Genomic DNA, 23572 nt, shown 5'->3' with positions numbered 1-23572 from the left:
GGGGCCGGAGGGCGGCGGTTCGCGGCTCCGCAGAAGCAGCGCTGGGAGGGGAGAGGAGCATCGCTGCGGGTTGGCCCCAATTGCGTAACTTGGGGTTTTTTGTGCGTGTTTTGTTTTCCCGTACGGTAAGTCGAGTCACTAGGGGGAAAGGTGAAGGAATAATTAGGAGTAGAGTCGACTGAAGCGATCCCCCAGGGGCTGCACCCGGCAGTGAGAACAGAGAGAATTTGGGGAGTGGTTGTTTACACCGTTAGTTCTGTCACTTGGGCAAAATGTTAGATAGCTGTGACTGGAGGAAGTGATAAAAGTCAATCCTATTTCCTGACACAGCTGTAGGTAACGATACCAAGAGGTAAAAATTATTCCAGGGGGTTCTGGCCTTTCGGTCAGTAGGTGTGTCCTGGAGAGGATGCACTAAAATAACAGCTAATGGTTTCTGTCCCTGGGAGCTGGAGTGTTTTCCTGTTACTTGTCTTGTTCAGAAACACACTGCAGAAAAAGTCATGATTTATTTTACAGTTTTGTCGTTTGCAACTGGAGAAGGAAATGTTATTTATAAGATCGCTTTATACACAAAGGCTTTGGCTGGGTAATCTGAGTTGTATAAATAACTGCAGATCTATTTGAGCCCCATTGCTAACAGCACATGCTAGTCTATATCCTTGGAGAGGAGCTGCATTTCATTTGGTAAGTATGTTAGTTACTAATACCCAACAGTGGTCGCTCTGAGAGACAAAAGCTGATTATTCTCCACCAGCTCCGTATTCCATCTGACTTGATGGGCTGGGAGTAGCTCCAAGACCCACAGTCGGTGAAAAAGAGGACTGGAAACATCAGCTTTGGTTCGCAGTTATTTTGCTGAGTTCTCTAACTTTAGCCAAATATTGTGGATCTAAATTTGCAAAGTGTGTACACTACTGTTTGCTATTACTCACTTTCAAGGTGAGCAACATCTAATGACTGATCTGTTTCACTTCTCTCTTTATCCGAGGCGTACACTGCTAATGCCGAGTTCATTTGTGGGCACAATAAATGCTTACTTGTGTATTTGGAGTTGTTAATGGATGTTTTTCAAAATCACTATTTTGCTTTATAATAAAATGGGTTCTACTTACAGTAACTGTCAGGGTGGAGACTTGGAGACTTATTTCTTATAACTGGCCAGGTTTGTTGTACAAATTGAATTGCAGTTGTGTTTGGTGAATACAGAAAACAATCCATTATATAATTCCAGGTAGAACTAAATTAAAACTTCTAGATTCTTCAGTGCAAGTTCTTTCTAAGCAAGCTGCTGAATGCAGTCCGTAAGATACCAAGACTCCAGTCCTTTGAGTATTTGTGGCATTGATCAAGTTAGGGTAACGTTTGCATATTTGCAGCCCTGTAGGGGGGGTATTTACAGTTCAGCAAAATCAGGAAGTGTAGTCCTGAAGCAACAGTCTTTCAGCTAAATGTGAGAATTGTGTTTTTCCCAGCTTTGTGGGTGCTTCTCAGCATTTTGTGCTTTGGCTTTTTAAAGGATGGAGTGAGAAAGATGAGTGTCAGTATCTCCGCAACAGGAGTGTGATGGTTGTGAGTGCTTGGTTTCACCTGGGGTATCCCCACTTGGCAGCAGGCTCCTGGCAGCCTGCTGGGAGTCTTCGCTGGCAGGATAAGGAACTTCTTACGGCTTTATGAAAGCTTCCTAGCATGTCTGCATTTTGTCATGGTGTGTTGCTTTTTTTAGCTGTGTAGCATTTGAAACCACTAGCTCTTGTTACGTGGTTCTGGAAATACCTGCAGCTGGTGTCATTTCGTGACAGAGAACTATCATGTTTGTGTCCTAAGCATAAGGAGTCTTTGGCCAAGAAATGCTTCATGGAGACTTTATTTCCTGTCCAGCTAATCTTGCACTGCATCTTATCCTACTGCCTAGATACAGCACTTCTGAGAACGGTGCAGCTCTAAGAAAGCCACCAATGACAGCTGGAACATAAACCAAACTCTAAATGTCCTGTCACTCGAGTTGAGAGGCTGTGGGGTATTTGCATTTCACTCATTACACAAGGGTTGCTCTGCCTTAGACAAAAAAGGAACAGGATTTCTGCTGCTGTCTGTTGGTCATTCTGCAGAGAAAACTGGGGAAGCGGGAAGCATTTGAGAGTCTGTACTTAAATGTCAGCATTCTTAGTTCTGCATAAATGTTACCTGGACCACATTCCTCCTTCACCTATCTTGTACAAGTTCTAGAGACTAGTGAAAATGAAAGCAGAATTTGGCTTTTAATTTGACTTCTGATCTAAACCTGTTGAGTTTGTCCAGAGGAGTAGTGCTGACAGCAGCTTATCTCAAGGAATATTCAACATAAATATCCCATTGTAGGCACTTTCTTTAACAGGCACTCTGGGTTTTAAAAATCTGAAAACTTCTGCTCTTTTCTCGCAGATGACCCTGACACTGGCCTTGGTTTGTGTGGATGGATCTTGGTGATCACTTCACTTTTTTTCACTATTATTACATTTCCTGTATCAATATGGATGTGCATAAAGGTAAAATTGTTCACTGCTGAACTGGATTAAAACTTTAATCAATGCAGATACTTCCTCGTTGTTATTATTTGTTCTGTATTTTATTTATTTGTTTTAAACACAAATTAATCTAACTCCATTCTTTCTTGAGCTGTAGCAGACTATATATAACAGACACCAACGTTTCAGTGCATTAATCTTCAAAAAGAAAAGAGCTATTACAGTATTTAGTCAGAACAATTTTTGCATTGACATCTTTACTACATCTGCCCAGTTGTCATTAGTATATAAGCTAGTTTCGAAGATGCGAATAATTGCAGGAACACATAATTACTCTTGGAGGACTGATATTTTAATTTTTTTTTAAGGAGATCTCTCTCTATATATAGTGTATAAATATGAAGAATGTAAATATAAATATATAAGCATGGACATATATGTGACTGTATGTGATGGATTCTTAGAGACTCTGTCATCTGTGATTGCTTTGAGCTTGATGTTTTCAAACCAGAGGAAATAAGCCCTGCTTTGTTTTAGCTAATATTCAGAGTCAGAATTAGTGCTGGAGAAATCTCTTCTGGGCCACATCTACTGCACTTGGTTTGGTTGTGGCCAGGATATGCCTGATGGCTGCTTCTAGTGCTTGATCCTGCCCAGCTGACCTGCTCTTGCTTCTGTTGCTGATAGATGGTGCCACAGTCTGAAGAATATTTCTTGTGGAATATTGTCCTGCTTGTTCCTTTTGTTGTTTGCTTTTTGAAAATAAAGTTTAGGCTAAAATTCTCAAAAGCAGCCAGTACAGGAATGAAATGCAATGTATGTTACATTTGAGCCTCGAGACTGTCTTAGACTGGTGTGTACGTAGTTTGGAATCCATCATATGGCTTCTGGAAACCCTTGCATGACGTCCAACTATTTATTACAGATTATAAAGGAATACGAGCGAGCCATCATATTCAGACTCGGACGCATCTTGAAAGGGGGAGCAAAGGGACCAGGTATGTCCTGGAGAGTGTTCTTAATATCTGTTCTGATTAAGTCATCGGCAAAGTAATAACTGTCTGGAGACATTGCATTAGACTGGCAAGTGGATTTCTCAAGAATTTTGCAACTTCCAGTAAGAGAACAAGTTACTTTATATGGAGAAGATGGTAAACTGATTATCTGTGAGCCTTGTCCAGATCTCCTTAGTTAATGCACAGTCTTCAGGCAGAATCAGAAGCACAGAATGTAGAGGGAGGAATAATGGCCTCAAATGTGCCATTTTCAGTAAGAAGTTTAGTATGTCAGTTAAAATCCTGAAATGGTCTGAAATGTCCATGTCCTTAAATGGTCTGAAAGCCTCCGTGTTCTTCAAAAGAAAGAGGAGCAATTAAGTTATTTGATAATTTTGAAAAGTTTCCTGGGTGTATTAGAACCGAACGAATGTTACTTTCAGCTGTTTGCTCCTGCTGCTTAAAGTGACAGAAGGGGACAATAGCTTCTTCCTTCATCTGCATCCAGGTTTTGCAATACTTTCACACTGCTGTAAAGTTGAAGAATTACAATGATCCCGCAGAATAAAAGGAGGCTGATAGTTTCTGCTTGCCAGAACTAGGATCTACAAGGAACTGTATGGGACAAATTTTCAGAAGTAGCTGTTAACAGTTCTGGGGGTTTATTCCCAAATTAACTTAAAGATCTCTAAACAAGTTAGATCTGAATAAATGGATGTTTCCGAGCATAGTTTTTTGAAAATCTTATCCTGGTTTGAAAGCCACTAACAAAGATGCTGCTGAGCTCGTTACAAAGAGGGCTGTGCAGCTGCAGTGGTTGGATTTAAGCTTCTTTCAGGAGCAAGGTTCATCTAGTTTAATGACCCATTGTCACATCTTCTTGAATAGATTTTTTTTTTTTGTACAGGTTTGTTTTTTGTCCTGCCCTGCACAGACAGCTTCATCAAAGTTGATATGAGGACCATATCTTTTGATATTCCTCCCCAGGAGGTGAGTTTGCACTTGCTTTTGTATCTGCTGAAGTGTTTGCAGGGGGTTTTTTCCACTTTCTTTTTCCTTTTCCCCTCAGTATTGGGCAGCATGTAGTTTTAATGTAGATTTCTTGTGCAGGTTCAATGTACTGTGAAGAATACATATATCCTGTAGTAATATAATTCAATAAGAGAAGCTAGCTGAAAGAAAACCAATTATGCTGTCCTCTAAGGACCAAATAAGATAACTTAATACTGTCGAAGAGCGAGAATGGGAGGGCTTTGGAATGAAGACTGCTGGACTTCATGCAACATTCTCTAATTGTTTCTGTGGAATCTGGAAGAGTTCCAGAAGCAGCAATGATCTTTCCGCTGCCAATTTATCTAGATGTATATACTAGCTAAAATAATGGGATTAAATTATTGTATACATCAAATGCTATTAATAGCAACTCAGGGCAATGGTCCACTCTCTTAGACAGGTTTTGTGTACACGTTGCTTTTGTGTCCTGCTGTGCACAGGGACATTATGAAGATTCCTGCACATAATCTGATGTGTTTCAGTTAGAAGGTCCGAAAGAACAAAAAAATCACTTATATTTCTCATCTGTTTTTCCTTTGACATCTTAATTTTTTAGCAGAACCTCTCAACAGCATCAAGTTAGCTGAACTCAGTGACGCCAACTCAGTGGATAACAACAGAATAAAAAACAACTAGCCCTCTAAAAATAACTTAGTGAATGACTGTGTGTCCGTGATTATAACTGTATCTATCCCTCATGTATCTGGTGCATTTTCCAAGACAAAGATGCTTGACGCAGCCTGCCTGGTGCATCTGTTTCTTGTCATATTTGCTAGTGGGTTTACTGCTCATCATTAGTTGTAGATTTAGACAAATGGCAGCTGTCATGGTATGCTCTAAAGGGTAATTGGTAAAAACCTAATCACTGGCAGCAAAATGTGCTTGCAGCTGCTGATGTGCCATTAGTGAAACCATCGGTTCTACAGTTTTTCTTTTGACTATATTATCCTTATGGATTTGGGTTGGTTTGTGTTTTGTAGGTACAAGCAGAAATGTGTTTTCACTTGTACAACATGGTTTCTGTGCATGCTACTCATTCCTTGTTTACCTTATGCTATTATAAAAAGCCTGCTAAAATAGGTAATTTGGGGAAGGACACAGGAGGTAAGTCTTGAGGTTGTTGCTAGTTTCAGAATAACAGGTTCAAGTTTCCCAGGTGAAAGACCATATGTATTTTGATGTAAATTATTTCTGATATTTTTTTGTGTCACTTGTATGAATTGCAGATCCCTCTGTGAATTTGTAGGAGTTAGAAATAACATTATGGCAAAGCTAACAATTTATTTTCCAATGGGAAGTGTTCTAATCCCATATGTAGTCATAGCTTTGCAGAGCTGTACCAGAAGGTTTCTGCATCTGTACACAGACATGTTCACGTGTAGCATACGTGTGTAAGACCTTTTTGTTTTCAAGACGGTTGCTTTATCCTGGAAAAAAGGAGTTTGTCTAGTAAAACAAGTATGTAATAATTATATTCAATTAATATATGCTTAATTGTTATATGCTTTCCCCCTTGGTTTTAGATCTTGACCAAGGACTCTGTGACAGTTAATGTAGACGGAGTGGTTTATTACAGAGTTCAGAATGCCACCCTTGCTGTAGCAAATATCACAAATGCTGACTCAGCCACCCGTCTTCTAGCGCAGACTACTTTGAGGAATGTTCTGGGGACCAAAAACCTTTCTCAGATTCTCTCTGATCGTGAAGAAATTGCACACAGCATGCAGGTATGAGCAACCTTTCCTAAGCAATCCATCAAACGAGCAGTTAAGCAGCAAGCCTGTGGACAACTTAGAGGTCGGGATTTATTTTACCTTCTGAGTGATAAGCCAAGTTGTGATTTGGGGTTTTAGGCAAAGCCCTATCGAGCTACTGGGACAGCGTTCTGTATAATAAAAATGAGTGACTAAAGCAATAACGGACCAGCGGGGCTAGCAACCGGGAATGAGGGATGCAGGAGGGGAGGGCTTCCCAGGATCATTCTGTCCATACTCTGCTCTTGAAGGAAGTTATGCCACAGAATTATTTCAATATATTAATTAGGCTCTGGGGTTTTTTTTTTGTTAGCTTGCAACAGTTATGCTTTTATAATTATCAAATCATGATATAAATACTAAAGCCCTTAAAGTCTAAGAATTGTAATTAATTTGGTTTATTCGTCATTTTTATTTGGCCATTTGTCTGCAGCCAGGCAGATGGCTTAACGTAGTTGTCCTGCCTTATACAGGCCACACTGGATGAGGCAACAGACGATTGGGGCATTAAGGTGGAACGTGTGGAGATCAAGGATGTGAAATTACCTGTCCAGCTGCAGAGAGCAATGGCTGCAGAAGCAGAAGCTGCCCGGGAGGCAAGAGCTAAGGTAATAACCTCAACATGTGGGTTTGGCTTTTCTATTTGTTTTCTCTTCATGCATAATTTAATGCAGAGATGTAGAGGATTAATTCAATTTCATTCATTTTGTTTCCCCAGGTAATTGCAGCTGAGGGTGAAATGAACGCTTCCAGGGCCCTGAAAGAGGCATCCATGGTTATTACAGAGTCTCCTGCTGCTCTTCAGCTTCGTTATTTGCAGACCTTGACCACCATTGCTGCAGAAAAGAACTCCACCATCGTCTTCCCATTGCCCATAAATATTCTGCAGGGCATGATCGGTGCTAATCACTAGTGGGAGGAGAGAGTTTGGGCTGGAGTTTTTTTGCTACAGCAAATGTTTGCAACACTGCATTTCCTGTGTGTTATAGCTTATGGTGGTGTTAACAAAGTGGATTTGCTGAGGAACCTCTTTTGTTATAAATAAGTATGTTGTAAAACTTGTATGTAATGTTTGTGAATATGGACAACCAAAATATTTGAAATTGAAAAGCTCTCAAAATGAGTACAAGCAGAATCTGATCTTAAATAAGCATGCATCCATACTGTCCCAAATGGGACACTTTAAATCTGTAACCTCCCATTTTCAAAGAGGATATAAACCCTCTGTGGTGAAGATGAGATGACCCAACATTGGGAAAGAGAAGAATTCCTTTTAGTAAATGGGTCTGTGGCCCTGCTAGGGAAGTGGAACAGCCTGAGCTGCCTTCTCTTGGAGTATAGTTATATGTGATGGAGTAATCTGATGTCACAGGGCTTGGTTCCCTAGCTTCCACAAGGAAAAGTAATGGAAGGTGGTATAGGAGTGAGAATATTCTGCTGGGTACTTGGGAAAATCGGGCTCATACTTCCGAAAATGATCCCCCATTCACCAGAACTAGTTGTTAGCCACTGTTACTGAAGCAGAACTTCACACAGAAATGGCATAAACACGCCGTGGTTGTGGATACAGAATGCTTGCAGTTGCTGACGTCGCTGTTGTTGCAGTCATGTGCCTGTATAGATTTATGCTGCTTTAAAGCACTGACAAGTTGTTGTGTCTGCCTTTATCCGTTTAAAAGGCCAAAGCACTGCCTCCTGCATTTTATCCAGGTCCAAAAACTGCTTCTCTAGGAAGTAAGAGCTCTGTAATTAGCAGAGGATAGTGCTGTTTAACGAGATGCTGTACTGTTTGTGTATCTGTTCTAACACATCAGTTATGTACCTGTTGATGCTGCTTCTGAGCAGACCTGTAGTGGTTGCTGTGGTACTAAGGGCTTATACTTAGTACCAAACTCATGTAATCTTCACTTCATGTAGTCTTGAGTTAAAGTCTGTTAAACTGTATTCATATTTTGTACCTGTCCAGCAGATGTAATTACAGATTAAAATTAGAATAATTAGAGTCTGCGTGGGGGGCAGGCTCTTTAGGCTACCACCATCGCTGAGCTTGGCACCTATCTTTAATTATTTGGAGGTAGCAGTGAAAACAAAAAGCCAAGGTCAATGATATAAGTAAGCTCCCTTCTCCCCCTGGCCCGTGAAAAGTTCCTACCTTGTTTTTTATCACCTCCCCACTATGCTTAGTTCTGTATTGACAGGTATCCTGAGGGCAAGGTCTGTTTACCTGTGCCTTGACACGCTGTGCCTTTGTCACTGCTCAGAGAAGTCGCCCAAGTGCTCTTAGGGCCTGAGCTATTGGTGCTGTTTCTTTTCTGCCTCTCTGCTGTGAACTTTCCTCTGCATCCTCAAAGCAATATGCCCATCTGCATGTGTTTGTCAGTGCTTCAGTTAATGTAAGCTGAGCTTGACTTTTTGCTGGGAGAGGGAGGAGAAATACGGTTAACATAACAAAGCTGGAATAATTAGTGTTGCTGTGCTCACACACTTGAAGTAGGAAACAGTTAACTGCACAGCTTGAGGTTAATCCTTGGGGAAGATGAGTGACCCTGTAACTCCTACTGTTGCTGCTCTAGGTGGCCACCCTGGGAATTCTTGTTGACACCCAGAATTCTTGTTGCTTTTTGCTCTCAACCTGAATAAAAAACCATGCTGTTTACTAATGAGTGAATACTGTTAATTTGCCAGGGTCTTAAATGCTAATAATTCTGGCGAGGGAAAAGCAAAACAATCCCAAAACCCCCAAAAGCATTTCTGTAACCATTCAGTCAAAAGTGCATGTGCAAAAGATGGCACAAAGAAAGTTTACTTTTCTGAGGTGTATTTGTTTCAAGCAAGTCCAAATGTGGGGTCTGCAGGTTCTGTTTAATGTTTCCTTCTTACTAACAAACCCCACAATTCATATTATTGACATATTCCATACAAGCTTTATTGTATTAAATATAATCAAAGCAAGGAGTAGGGTCAATGACTGGTCATGATTGTTTTTGGTAATTATTGCACAGCTAATTGACTATTAACATCATTGCCTTGTTAACATGCATCCTGCAGGAGGAAGTAGCTCGTGAAGGCATTGAAGGCACTAAACTTGCTCCGTTTAAAAAAGGGAAAAACTTGTTACTTAGACATCCACATCTGCCATCGCTCTCTGTAGAGGATCCACAGACCAGTAGTCATCGTCCCAGCCCAGGAACCAGCCGGAGAAGGTTGGTGGCTCAAACCCTTGCTTAATGACCGTGACGGGAGTTCTCTTGTCGCGGCTGGACGGATCAGTTTCAATGTACCGTTTAGCTGAGAACACACAAGTAGAAGGAAATCTCAGTACACGTCTTAGAGAGCAACAGCTGAAACAGCTTGATTGTAGCTAAACGAGTGCTAGAGATACAATTTCAGATTGCTCATATAAAAAAAACCCCACAAACCACAAGTTTTCACTCCATGATTTTACCTACGCCTGTTAGAAAGCTGACATTAGGGTAATAAAACGCTGTGATCCAGTGGCAGCCTACACCTGCTTACCCGCACAAGCACACTTTCACGGTGAGGAGCTGAGCACCGTGTGTCTGAACGCTGCACCTCTTTACGATGATCTTAGGGATCCTCCTTTCCTGAGAGAGGTGATCTCTTCGATCACAACACTGAAATTTTTTGTTGTGATTAAGATGTGTTTCTCAGTATATTAAATTGCCTGCCTTATGATCAGATAGTGGGAAAATAAACTTAGTTCAGAGAGGAAAGCGTGACATTACCGGATTTCAAAGCCTCAGTCTTTTCTTCTTCTTGGGCATCTTTCCCAATCCATACAAAGACCTGAAGATAAAAAAAGCCCATATGAATTTTTTAAGCAATAATCACTCCCTTCATGAAAGAAAGAATAATTTAGAGAAAGTCTCAGTGACCAGAGTATGACTCAGAACAAGAACATGCTCATGTTGGTGTGTCTGGATTGTTGGCCTATGTGACTAAAGATAGTGGTAGATAACAAGAAGCTTTTTGACTGCGTTTTATCTGCATAAATTCTAGATACACGAACAAATCATACACTAGCTTAATATCAGGAAAAACTAGCAGATGTTTGAATATTTTTACATAAAATATACAAAATTCATCTCTAAGTTGCCTTTTGGCTGATTTATGCACAGTCTGTTATTGAAAAATAACAGAAAATGTGTTGGTATCTTTAACTGCTGAATCCTAACAATGGTTCACAGCTCTCTCCAGCTGGGGCAAGGACGCTGCCCGCAAGAAGTGTACAGATGGGAGTACACACAATATGCAACAGCCTGGTTTCTTCAGCCCTTAACTAACCAAATCAGTGGGAGGACACCGGCTCTTTTCTCAGGTTCTGGGTGTAAATTCTCTTCAGTGTCACTAGTGAGGCAATATGTTCTCAGGCTTGAAGATGAAAGGACTCTATCACAGAACTCTCCCAGCTGTTGTAATTTGGGGCTCAATCTAGAGACAATTCGTGCTCTTCTCGAGGTGGAGGTGCCATACCTGATCCCATGTGTCAAGGAGCATAACATCATCTGTAGCGAGGTCATCCTGAGTCAGATCACCAGGAACTTCTTCAATCTGGAAAACATAAGGTTAAAAGATGAGCACATCCTTCCAGCACCACTTTACCTTTACAGGAGAAATCCAGTTCACACAGGTTCTAGTTTCACCTCTTGTCAGCAAGAGGCATTAAGCTAGACATTGGTGTGGTATTTGCCCGTGCAACTCCAGATGTGTCACAGAAGTGCTCTGAGACCACAGAACACAAAATCGGTCTCTGTCTACCTAGAGAAACTGTCTGTCACTCATGCCCAAGATATATAATGCTGCCTCTTTTTACTTTAAAGATTCATGAGTTAACATTTGAGGAGTGTGAACGCTAGTTGTTAACCAGGGGAGGACCAGTTTGATGCTTTGGGAAGTTGCTGTGCTGACACAACAGCACAACAGAACCAGCTGCTCTCTGCAGAAAATGGTGCTGATGCTTCTGGAGGCAATGCTGCAAAGCAAGTAAGGTGTAACAGCTTGTTGGTTGGCTCAGAGCAAACTGGGACTGAGTTTGTCCCGGCTTTGTCAGATGCATGTTGAATTCATTGACTATCTTCTTAGATACTCACAGTGAATCGTCCACTCTTGTTAGAGCACGCAAAAAGACGAGGGGGGTGAGCATCCATCTTCTTGTCCTTCAGCCGAGGAGAGGTACGGTAAGGAGCTTTTCCACCCAAAGCTGCCCAGAAATTATCTGAAAAAGAGAAAGAAATACTGGTGCTTCAACTCTTTGTGGAAACCACAGCAGCTGTATGGTTCGGGTAGGACGTGAAGCACTCTTCTATCTCAGAAAGTCCGAAAGGCCTACAAACATGAGTGGACTGTTAAACATAATGAAGGCACTATGTCCACATTCCTTGTTCTGAGACACAGAAGGAAATATCCATGAAACAATTCCTGAGAACGTGCAGCTACACAGAAATTATCTCAGACTCCATGTGTCTCCCTCACCTGGCTCCCTGCCCTCAGCAACCTGTACTGGGCGAGCTCCCAATGTCTTCAGCAGCTCTTGTGCTCCCGCTTTCTCAGCATCGCTGGCTCCTTGGCCAACCCAAAGGAAAGCAGCAGAGGGAGTTTTCAGGACAAAGGCATCATTGGAGTTCAGCTGACTGGCAGTAGGATCCAGCTGAAAAGAAAGAACATCACACATGTCAGATGTAATCATCTACACAGAGCCCATTATTTCAAAATAAAAATCAGTACCTGTCATTGAATAAACTGCAAACAAGATATTCCAAACAAGCTCGTAAGGTTAGAAGATACCTGTATATTTGCCTGTATCTGAATTATGAGTTAGCTTAATCATATCAGAAGAGTAAATGAATGTGTGTTTGTGTGTGTAATCTACAGATACAGGTGACCTATGGCAAGAACATGAGATCTGTCATGTTGCCAGCCTTTACGGCTATGACAGGAGATTTAGGAACTTGCTGGGGAGACCTGCTGCCGAGGCTGATCAATCATTAACGTAATTTCCTCTGTGTCAACAAGGACATGCCATCTTGAAGTTAGAAACTTAGGAAGTTGCTGCAGAAATAAAACAGTGCTCTTGCCTCACATGTAGCTATTGACTGGGATTTAGTCTCTCTTTTGTGGTTTTTTTGTGTGTATTTTCTTCCAAAGGAGTAGGGCTCTAAGCTATGTCCTGGCACAAGTTCTATTTGATTACAGGGTATTTAGCAGTTTCTGTCTTCAGCATTGTTGTCACACAGGCTTACAAGTCACAATGGCCGGATCCTGATTGTTTTCAACAATTTTTGAAAAGTACCATAGTACGCAGGGTGCAGCAGTTACTGGGGAATTAAAATACAATTATTTAAATGTATTCAAGGCAATATTCAGAAACTAATTAGAAAATAATGATTATCACTACCTATCCAAGGGAAAAGATGAGTCTTTTAACAGTTTGTAAAGTTTTCAAAGCATGTTTCAGTTTAAATAGGAAAGCTCAGTTTGTCCCTTGTCCTGTTCAAAGGGATGGTGTTCCCATCACAGCCCATGCACACAACACAAAAGCTGACTCTCTGTGCATACCTCCACTGCTCTGGTAGCTCCCGAGGTGCTGGATCGGACCTGGAACAGCCGCGTTGCTGCAGGTGCTGTCTGGCCTCCTTCCCTGGAGGTTCCACCCTTGTAAACAATCAAGGGCTTTCCACCAAACATACTCATCAGATGAGGTGGCTCTTTTCCTTGCACTACTCGTTTCTAGAGAAAAAGAAACTTGTTGTCAGTTTTAAGCTACTGCTAAGAAGTAGCACAAGATATGCTAGAAAAGGCCTTTACAGCCACCTTCCCAGCTGGAATCCCCATGTCATACCTAGCTGGTCACGGGAGCTAAACACACAGAGCAGTGTTTAAACTGAGCTCTCACAACTGCCACTTCATTTTAATTGACAAGTGATCCACTGGCATAGAGGTAACAAGTAACAGCCGCAAAAACCCTCCTGTCTCATACAGGCCATTTGTAAAACCTCCTGTGTAATACAGCTGGAGTGCAGGTTAGGCACACAGCCTCTCCATCACACCTACACCGCAGCTGGAGGGTGCCCCCACATGAATGGGTTCCTCCACTGACAATTGGTATCATACAACTATATCTTATTTATTCCCACAGTGTTGGAGTTTTGGGGTTTCTTTGTTTGCTTGTATTTGGTTTTTTTACCTGCACAGGGCTGCCTCCCAGCTCCTCATCCAGTTGCACTGTAAGGAATGCAGAGGTTGCAATTTCATCTTGAGTGGAATCAGCACCCTGCCTGAAACACAAGGCAAAACCTGAGTTTTATTTTCAGCCCTTATCCCCCCACACACAACTCACAGAGATCAAGATGAGGTAAGGAAAACCTCTGTTACCAAACCTCTGCAGCACTTTGTTCAACATGAAGGAAAAATTCATTACCCTATATTGTAACACGGTGATTACAGAGGGAGATAGGAACACTTTCTAGATAATAAGCACAGATTCCTCAGTATCTTCATGCCTATCTCCCATTATCTCTCTAGCAGCTAGTTTGAAAACACGCCTGTTGGTGCTGTTATCAGCAACTATGAAATTTTATCCCCCAAGGATCCTCTGTAAGTGGGAACCAGCAGTGATCCATTTTTGAAGAAGTGGACTCTCAGCCTCACACAGCCCCAATGTTTCCTAAAAACTTCCTTACCAAGTGTAAATGATCTGTCCCTGTTTTCCAGCGTGCTGGTAATTGTACAAGATAATGTAGCTATCCCCTCCGTAGAACTGGCCATATGTTGAAGGATCCACTGGCACTTTCTGTGAGCCTTCTATTCTCCAAATCTAGAAAAGGAGAACAGCGGAAATATTCTGAGTTCAACGTGTCAGAAGAATAAGCAGACTTTCCTGGCAGAGCTCCTGTTCCATTTTCTTCCCAAATCCAGCCTCCCAGAACTTGCAGTCCTGCAGCCCCACCTGCTGGGGATCGCTGCCGAAGCCTGGCACTCCGCAGCCCGGCCTGGGAGCAGGGCACACATCCAGCCTGGCCTGCTGTGAGCTCCCAAATCTTGATGGGATTCAACCAGAACCACTGGAGAAAATGCCAGTCAGACTACCTAGCACTGCCAGCACTGATGCCCATTTTGTCTCACCACTCTTGCAGGAACGCCATCAATAGCAAAGAAAATCCTAGAAACCTTCCCAAAGGGATTCCGACACTACACACCTGTTTCCTGCCAGAGCCGTCATCCTCCATTCCGTGCTGGGCAGCCATGGCCTTGGAGGTGTGCAGAGTGGCAGCATCGAAAGGTACCTTCTCGATCTTGGCAACGTGACCAGAAACATAAGCCTGCCCCAAGCCTTCCGTCTGGTCCTTATCCCGCCAGTTCTTGAAGAATTGCTTAAACAAAGGTGTCTCACCACTCTCAGGGAGGATTTGGACCTGAAACAAACAAGCCAGCCCATCAGGAGCAGCCTTCTCCTCCATCCCACACAGCTCCAGCTCTGGCTCCTCCTTGCTTCGTGCAAGCCCTGGTTTCAGGCTGGCAGAGAATTGCCTGGTACCACTCTTTGAGATGACAGCAGGGAAATGCTTGGTGCCAAGGTGCAGTATAGAGTAATGTCAGGTCTCACTGACACCGTAATCAGAGACACAGCGATCAATAGTACCTCCAGATATAACCATCCTGGGAAGATCTTTTCCAGGAGAAAAGACACATGACAGCCTATCTGTTTGATGCTTGTGAGCACTAGTTTGAAGGGATCTGTTTCTTTCAAGACAGTGTTATTCAGTCTTTAAGCCTCTGTGTAACTACACCTGGGAGCTCCACACTACCACAACCAACAGTATGGGTTCAATATGCTTTGGGATGCAGAGCAAGTTTCAGATGAGTTCTGAGGAAGGCTGAAGGGGTGTTAAGCCATTAGAATAATCTCCCTAAAGAAAAAAGGGCAGGGTTATCTATGCCTTCTCTTTTTTACTCTTTGGAGGAGGTAATGGATAAGGTAAAAAAGTATCTGAGAGGATGAAATATTAAATACTAGTTGTGTTGGGGTAAATGCTGTTTTAAGGACAGTGTTAGCCCTGGAGCAACACTGCAGTATTGCCCTGCAGAACAGCAGATCACCCAAAACAGGAGCTACTTGACTGCTAGTGACACTTCATGGGAGCCCTCCTCTGGAGTCCATGGTCCATGTGGCAGAAAAGTAACCCTGGCAGTGTCTGGGGGTTGGCCAGAGGTGGGCTGCACATCCTTACCTGGGTATGTTTCGGGTAACCCATCTTATCAATAAAGTCAGAAGCTGTTTTCAGTGCTGCCTTCTTCTCTTCTGAGTTGGCATTCTTGCCTTTAAAAAAAAATAGAGAAAAAAGAGGTCAACTTTTTTAAAGTTCTGCATACCCAGAGAGGAGACTGTCCCAGGAGCCTTTTGCAACAGTAGAAGGGTCCAGCCTTCCAGCTAGGTGATGCCAAAAAGCACGTGACAATTGTTTGATCTCTTTTATGCCTTTTGTGATGGCTGAGAGAGCACAACTGCCTTTCTACTTGTGATATTAATTTAATTTTTAACTCCTCGTTCCTAGGACACTCCCTTTAGTTCTCTACACTAGAGACCCTGTGCCTCAGCACTGACATTTCAGATGAGAGTGCTTTTCTGAGATTGTTAATGGTATCTGAATTTGCCCTGAAAAGCAACACCACTACCAAGTGTATGCTCCCCTACCCAGATGGAAAGAAACAGGGATGAAGATCCTATGCATGCATAACCAGCTTCACCTGTGTCTCTACGGTACCTTTCCAAACAAAGATCTTCCCGTCTGTGCCGTGGTCCAGAATGAAGCAGTCATCTGTAATCAGGGCTGCCTGGGAGAAGGGGTTCTCATCTGCCACCAGGGAAACTGCCATGTTCCCAGCCGCGTTGGACACCTGTGATAACACAGCGTGGAGATTAGATAAGGCATCGTCTGTTCCCCTCCAGCTTCATGGCGACAGTCCAAAACTCAGGGAGTGGAAGGGAAATAAATTTGAATGCATTGGCTACTTCAGGCACTACTGTTTTTCAAACAGGATACCTTTGACACAGCAATAGTATGACAAAAACATAACACTTAACTCTGAAGATTTCAAGTACTTCTAGCAAAGTAGGTACTGCTGAGACCAAAGAAAGATTGATCCAAAATGGTAAATATCCTTGGTGCACAAACAGCCAAGAAATATCTTCTAAAGTAAACCAACTGCACTCCAGAACTGGAGGGGACAGTCTTGATAACTGTGAAGAGGCCTCCCTGTGTCAAGTGGGTTTAACAGTCTGAGGTCCTGTACTTACTAATAGATAAAGGTCCACATTACAAACCATCTTGGCAGATATTCACATAATTTCCAGAGAATGCTGTAAAGAAGTTTCCTCCCCAAAAGTCTTGGGACATTTTTCTACACTTACACTAGCTGATGGCAAATGTTACCTTCCAAATCATTGCTTCATCACGCTCACTGGATGTAGAAAGGGCTAGATCCTGGTTCTCAGGCTCACTATTTCTAGTTCTTTCCTCTTCCTAACACAATGCCTGATAACACAAAGGAAAACTCCCATTTTTCTCCATTGGTTTCACATTCCACCCTTCCCTCAAAAATTCCTGGAAAGCCCCAGCTGCCTCACTGCAGTCAGAAGTGGTGATAAAGATAATAGAAAGCATGTGGGTATGCAGTACAAGCAACCAACGTTCATACATAAAACATCACAAAAAGCTAACAGCAGATTGAGGCAGAAGCAGGGCTCAGATCTGATCAGCTCAGCTCCTCTCTGCTATTCCAGCTCCATTTAATTGCACAAAGCTCACTCCATTCTCCACAAGGTTATTTGTCAGGGTCTGCCCGTTTCTTGTTACCTTATAGAGCTTAGCCAGCTTTCTGTTGGCTGCATCGGTTTTGATATCATCGGAAGCTCCTGGTGGCAAACTGGGCTTTGGTCCCAGGACCTGTGAGAGAGAGAAAAAGCATTACCAGCCAATCCAAGAGGATCTCTGTTCCCCAGATGCTCCAGCCACAAGAGCAAGTAGAAGAAACTTCTAGATCAAAAACAGTGAAAATATGCTCTGACATCCCAGCGATGCAGAGGACCAAGTCTGCACTGAATTGCATGTTTATAACACTAACACTTCATATGTAAAGACAGACACTACTGAGCCCATCTACCCATCCCAACCATTCTTCCACATACCACCCTTCCCATTCCAGCACAGAGAAATGGACAAAGTGAATAACCTGAAGCATTTCCTCCCGTTCAGCTCCATCCTCCGAAACATAGACCCTGGCACGACCATTCCGCTCGTTGTCCCGAATCCCCTTGGCCAGCACGGTGGCCTTCAGCCGTTCTTGGCGGCTGCTCTGGGCGCCACACCACTGATAGATGTTCTGGGGGAAAAGAGAAAGACTGTGCAGCTGTCAGAGCGTAACAACCGCCTCTCTAGACAATCTGGCAGTATGCCTGGAACTGAAAGATGTTAAGAGACTGGCTATACATTTCAGAATGCTCAACATTTGAGATAGCTTTAACAGAGTGGGGGAAAAAAAAAATCCTTCAGTGAACTATCAGACATCTCCTGCCTCTTGAAGTCTGCTAAACCTGTCTTTTACATGGTACTTACACTGCCGAGGTCAAGGATGAAACAGTCCCCTGTGTTGAAGCTGTCCCAGGTCACAGGGACCTCCGTCGCTCGGACTGTTCGTTTGCCTTTGACCTGCAGAAGCCTCTGCACGGTTACTTCATTGGGAACCACGTGTCTGAAGCCAGAAGCCACGCCACCAGCCTAGGGGAAAATGAAGAAACAACAGTTCACACTTGTGCTGTTGCTTCAGAAAAAACTAATATCTTACTGACAAGCTATCTACTCTCATAGTGTCTGAGGGATACTGATACAACACAGTTGGAAATTTCCAAATTTGAAGAAGATCACAATAAGTTGGGGTACTAATACGATTTTGACTGGTGAGGCGAAGAGTGTATTTCCATGTGTATTATATGTCCTGCCTACCAGAAATTGTCCCAACCTCAGGATTTACCTTCTCTGCTGATAAAGAGATATTTGGAATTACTTGTAGGCAACAGGACTAATGTAAATTATCATCAAAAAAAGTACAACCAAATTCAAATGAATGAAAATAACAACAAATGAGTGGGAAACAAGCAAAACAGAAAGACTAGGGAAGTCTTAGACATGAGGAAATGTAAGCACTTTGCACTTGTGCCACTGGATTCCTAACAAACGGCCATTCTTGACTGTATGTTTCTACTTCTTCTATTCCACTTTACTGCAATGGCACAGAAGAGTAACTCCCGCTACTATTTGTCTACTTTACCAAAACATTATGTATGCTAAGGAGGTGGGCTAAGCACAGAAAAAGACTGGAAAGGTCAAACTCTGTTATGTAAGTGGGGAGAGATTAAATCTACTGGGTAGGCGTTTCCCATTAACTCAGATTGCTGTTTCTTAAATTCAGTCCAGACATCTTGGGACTGTTCTTTCCTCTGCTTCTCGAAGGAAAACAAAACCTTGATTCCTAAAATTTCCTAGGGCTTTACTTGTGTATTATTAATTCAGCCAAAACTCTCCCACTGGGATTTGCTGTTCTCCGTCCTGTCAGTTCCAACTCATTGAAAACATCTGGTTGAGAAAGGTTCTCAAGCAAGTGGAAAAAGGGTAATTCTAATTCGTCTGAGAATTAGGCAGTCGGCACAATGCCATTTCTTGCAAACTTGATTCAGCCTGGTAGTATAAAGACCCAGTCATCACCTACCTTGTACTTGATGCCAGATTTGAAGTACCCCAGGAAAGTTGCAGACTCATGGCCTTGCACTTCACGATGCTGAACAGCCTTCCCATGAAGGTAGTCATCCATCTGGACAGTGAATATGGCAGCTGCGCCACGCTCATCTTGAGAGCTTTCATCTCCTAAGAAACAAAAAGGCAACAGCTTGGAGGGAATGCAGGGTTTCTGCCTCTACATTCAACTGTGCAAAAACATCAGGGAGAAACCAGGTTATTTGCAAGTTTAGTTTCCAGGAAGAGCTGCAGAACAGCCCCTTCCAAACTTTTCTAATAATGCCTCCAAACAGCAGCATAAACTGCACATTTTTCTGGGAGGCTTACAATAGCATCGTTAACTGCTGCAGCCCTGCTGCTTCACAGCTCTCTCTTTGACAGGTGCCATTCACTTTCCTTCTGCCATTTCACCCTGTTCTGGAAGGAAATTTGCTGTAGAGCAAACACACAGACAGATGAATCACGTTATCAGGCTTTATGAAGGCTGTAGATACCAGTGGGGCACCAGTTCCACAGCAGTTTGCCTCACTGGAGCTCTTTGGTGTGGAAAACCTATAGACAGATGGCAAATATGACAAGCCACTATGCAAGTATATTACACAGCTTTAACTATGAGATTGTCAAAGTCTTGGTTCCGCAGGATGTGGAGAAAGCCCTGCCATGTTACTTGGTGACATTTACTGCAGAAGGCCAGTTAGGAGGTCTGAACTTCAGGGGGAAAAAATCACACTCATTGAGTCAGGAACCATTTCAAATACTTAAGGTCCGTATCACTACATGCACCCAAAATGGCATTCTCACTGCACTGCTAGTTCTGCTTTTTGTTCACTTGGGTAACACTCACTGGACAAGGCTGGTGTAGCGAGAGGACCAGAGTTTGCAGGGGCACTCCCATCAGACTTACCTAACCAGAAATGCAAGTCGTACTGGAGGCTCCCACTCCGCTGTTTGATGGTGTTCAGCACCAGATAGGAATCTCCGGTGAAGAAGTCTCCATACAGATTTTTTGGCACTGGTACCAAATCAAATTTCTCGATCCTCCAAATCTGAAGGCCAGGTTCCTTCCCAGCCTTCGCAAACTCAGCGTGTTCCACCATGCTGACAGGCTAGGGGTGAGACAGAGAGTGTTGTTCAATATTGCACAGTTCAAGGAAGCGCATGTTTAAATTACATTGCTTCTGATCTCTTAACTATTGTTCCAGGCAGCAAGTGGAAAATTTCCTTTTTTCTCTTGCATTGAATTTTGAAGGAAAAACAAAAAGGGAGGGCAAATGTCTCTCAGTTGATCACTGTTAATGTTCACTTCCAATCAACTCTACTTCCTGGCTTATTCCTGACTCAGTCTTTCCTAGACTTTCTTTTCTCTGTTTTTTGTCTACCTCTCCTGATTTTACTCTATATATTTTCCTTACTAATGTATAGCTTTTCAACATGGCACATAAGTGAAAGACTAATCCCCTTGCTGACTACTCTTTTCTACAAATGCTGCGTGATGTTCAAGACTGTAGGAAATAAACACCCTTTAACTACCCATGTTGTACATCTTGCACAAACATTATTTACCATTTTCCTAAAACCTGTGTGATCTTATCGAGCTCTTTCTGGTAAATGCTGTGAATATCATCAGAGTTAGATAATTAACAAGTCTTTCGTATCTCTCCTGTTCTGGCACATTACTTCAGTACTTCTGTGTAACTGTTCCCTTACAGGAATTACACTAACATACACGACATCCTGTCCTAAAGACACTGCAATTTTAGTTTAATATGTGTATTGTCATACTAACGCACTATATTAACAATATACAACCCATTCTTTTAACAAACATAATAAACACTTTTCTATATTGTAAAATAATTCACTTCAGTAATACAGAAAGGAAATAAAACATTTCTGTCGTATTGGCAGAGAAAGTTTGTCCATATACTACAGCATGCCTTAAGATAACAGGGAAGAAAAAATTAAAATGTTATATTAGAAGCATCCAGTATTATGACAAAGAAGATAGTTCACAGTAGCTGATGGAAAAAAAGTACAATACACTCAGCTTTCAAGGCAGAAATAAAGAATGTTACAAACTAGAAAGCAAAACAGCAAGTTAGCTACCAAAGTGATTCCTAAGCTGAAGTCAGATGCTAAACAGAGATGGAAAACAATGGACTTTATCGTCGTGATTCCAGTCAGCCTGACTTCGTTTCTCCCAAATTCCCACTATAAAATTAGACAAACTCCTTACAAAGAATTAAAAGAGAATGTGACTCTCACAAGTAATGGAAAACCAAAAGTTTTCAATGTTGAATTGTGATGTTAATCACTTACCACAGCTGAAAGCACAACAGCTGCTGTAACAACATATCCAAGCCCTGCAACAGACATGGAGCTAACACAGTTCAGCTGCAGAGCCATTGTGCAAAAAATGGTGAGAAAAATATAACTGAAGTCCTGTTTGCCCATTTCTAACAGCAAATGGGCTTCTCCCTGCTTCTGCAGAAGCTGCAGGGAGTCCCAGCTCCCTCCTCCTCTTGCTGCTAGTGAAGATGAACTGCAGAAGCCAATCTTTTATCAGGGACAAACACACCCACCCCCTCCGCAATACTGGGGCGTAACACGTTTGTGCAAACAGTCCTCTTGGAAGTCTCAGCGACTCCTTCAGCCATTTACAGACGCTTAATCCCACCAGGGAATAACTCAAAACAATATGTTATCCGTTAAACCAGCAGTGCGATTGTGTTCAAACAAGCCAAACATCCAGTCATAAGGCCAACAAGAGAGGAAGAAATTAAGAGACATCAGCAACAGAGGCAACATTTTGTCAGCTGAAAACTGCAAATAAATAGAAAGTTGATGAGACACAGAGGAACAGAAAGGCTGTTCCAGATGGCAAGGGCTGTAGAGATTTTGGAGATGAGAAGAACAGAGAAGCACTGAAAGGATATAACTGAATAATCTGAGGATGGAGGGAATACACCCTCATCCCTCTGAGCTTGTCAGAGGAGCAAGATGCAAAATTCAGCATGTGCTTTGTGTGTCTTGCGCCTGAATGCAATCTCCACACAAGCTACTACCAGAGTAATGCCCTCTGGAGGGGTCTGAGATGGACCCATGTATTTCAGCTCATGTGTTAGCAAAAGGGCATTAGTAGAGCCCTAACAAGAGCTAATTCAGTAATTTCACAACTATTTCACAGCTATGAATATCCTGGAAGGCCAAACAAGAGTGCTAGGATGAATGTAACTAATGCCTACCTGTGGTCGTGCAGCTGGGTTTTTTTACTCTTTTCTCTTAATGAACCCAGGAATTAATTATTGACAGTCTGATGTTCCCACTTTCAGAATCTCTTAAAAGATGCTTAAATAAGGGGGCAAATCCTCCACTCACAAAAGTCCACAACAAAACTTCCATGAGGGAAAGATCAGACCCACTTTGTCCGCGCTTTCTCTGCTCTCCACAAGAACACTCTGCTTCTCTGTTGTCCAAGCTGATGCATTGTGTTTTGAAATGTCACCTTGGCAAACTCTGATTTAGTTAATGTACCTTTGAAAGTTTCACTGGAAATTCCCAAACTGAAACAGACAATAAAAACAATGTCTTAGTCTTGCTGGTATTTCTGATCTCCGTGAAGGAAGTTCAGAGTGCCAGAGGTCTAAGACCCAGTGAAGAAACCATTGGAACCCTGACTCCCAGGACACCAGCTGCGAAAGGCTCCTGCAGCTGCAGCATACCCAAACCAAGATGACTGATTGCACAACATTAGACAGGGATGGGTCCCTTCCAGACAAAAAAATACTCTGGACTCTCTATTAATAAATACCTGTCTAGTCCCACACTTGGCCAAACTTCACAGACTGAAGGGGAGAAGGCCTCAGATAATCTTCTTCGTTAGCATTCCATTTTAGGTTATATTCCAATCTGCAGATACGTGCTCATAAGCAGATACAATATTTTGAAAAACAATTTATTTCCTCTTCTAATTAACTTATAAGTTTTGCCCTCAGTCCAAGCTTGCATTGCCAATTATAATATGGAATATAAATAAAGAGGGCTACAATGAATAAATTGTGTATTATAGTGTTCTTTGGTAAAAATCAATCTGCAGCCTATCAGAAGGGAATAAGTGTAATATACTCCAACAGCTGGTATGGTTTATTACTGCCGTTGGTAAATGTTGCATTGTTGAATCAAGCCACAGAATCTGTGCTCTGGATGTTTTATTGAGGACATATGCCAGATGAGATTGCCAGGATCATACCAAAAAGGATGTCCTGTTGGAGACATGGGGAAAAGGAAAATTTCAAGCTGATGTTAATAAAGCTGCCCAGCTTAGTCACAGAAAAGGTGCTATGCAGAGCCAACATCTTATGCAAAGGAAAGTTATTTAAGGAAAACAAGGAAAGGGCTTGGAATACAGACAGGCTTTCAGAGCAGATGGATCATCTAAACGACACTTGGCTGCA

General features: G+C 42.4%; 2 protein-coding genes across 2 annotated transcripts; one reads left to right on the top strand and one right to left on the bottom strand.

Annotated features, from left to right (window-relative positions):
• Nucleotides 1–2424: 2424 nt before the first annotated feature.
• Nucleotides 2425–7231, top strand: STOM (stomatin; the record flags this gene model as incomplete). Its single annotated transcript, XM_010085027.1, has 6 exons — nucleotides 2425–2528; nucleotides 3433–3505; nucleotides 4410–4492; nucleotides 6079–6282; nucleotides 6783–6917; nucleotides 7028–7231. Coding segments are annotated over 6 exons (794 nt in total), but the record flags the coding sequence as incomplete, so codon positions are not given.
• Nucleotides 7232–9115: 1884 nt separating this feature from the next.
• Nucleotides 9116–21640, bottom strand: GSN (gelsolin). The gene is made up of 17 exons (XM_010085016.1): nucleotides 21438–21640; nucleotides 20023–20224; nucleotides 19093–19247; nucleotides 17943–18104; nucleotides 17560–17709; nucleotides 17184–17273; nucleotides 16092–16224; nucleotides 15558–15646; nucleotides 14526–14741; nucleotides 14010–14143; nucleotides 13514–13604; nucleotides 12886–13056; nucleotides 11803–11977; nucleotides 11421–11545; nucleotides 10804–10881; nucleotides 10056–10116; nucleotides 9116–9597 (listed from the first exon to the last, which is right to left on the bottom strand). Exons 1-17 carry the CDS (start codon nucleotides 21570–21572, stop codon nucleotides 9428–9430), a joined length of 2337 nt encoding a protein of 778 aa, XP_010083318.1. The 5' UTR covers nucleotides 21573–21640; the 3' UTR covers nucleotides 9116–9427.
• Nucleotides 21641–23572: the final 1932 nt, after the last annotated feature.

Source organism: Pterocles gutturalis, unplaced genomic scaffold (genome assembly GCF_000699245.1).
Source record: "Pterocles gutturalis isolate BGI_N339 unplaced genomic scaffold, ASM69924v1 scaffold42826, whole genome shotgun sequence".
Taxonomy (NCBI): domain Eukaryota; kingdom Metazoa; phylum Chordata; class Aves; order Pterocliformes; family Pteroclidae; genus Pterocles; species Pterocles gutturalis.
This window is presented reverse-complemented; position numbering and strand designations above follow the sequence as displayed.

What these genes read in the sequence shown, in the direction of transcription:
- GSN (XM_010085016.1), bottom strand. Translation starts at nt 21,572, where the DNA reads ATGGGCAAACAGGACTTCAGTTATATTTTTCTCACCATTTTTTGCACA. An exon ending in TCATCCTTGACCTCGGCAGT is followed by an intron (nt 17,710 to 17,942) that starts GTAAGTACCATG and finishes CTTTTCCCCCAG; the next exon opens with AACATCTATCAGTGGTGTGG. An exon ending in GGACAGATCATTTACACTTG is followed by an intron (nt 13,605 to 14,009) that starts GTAAGGAAGTTT and finishes CTTGTGTTTCAG; the next exon opens with GCAGGGTGCTGATTCCACTC.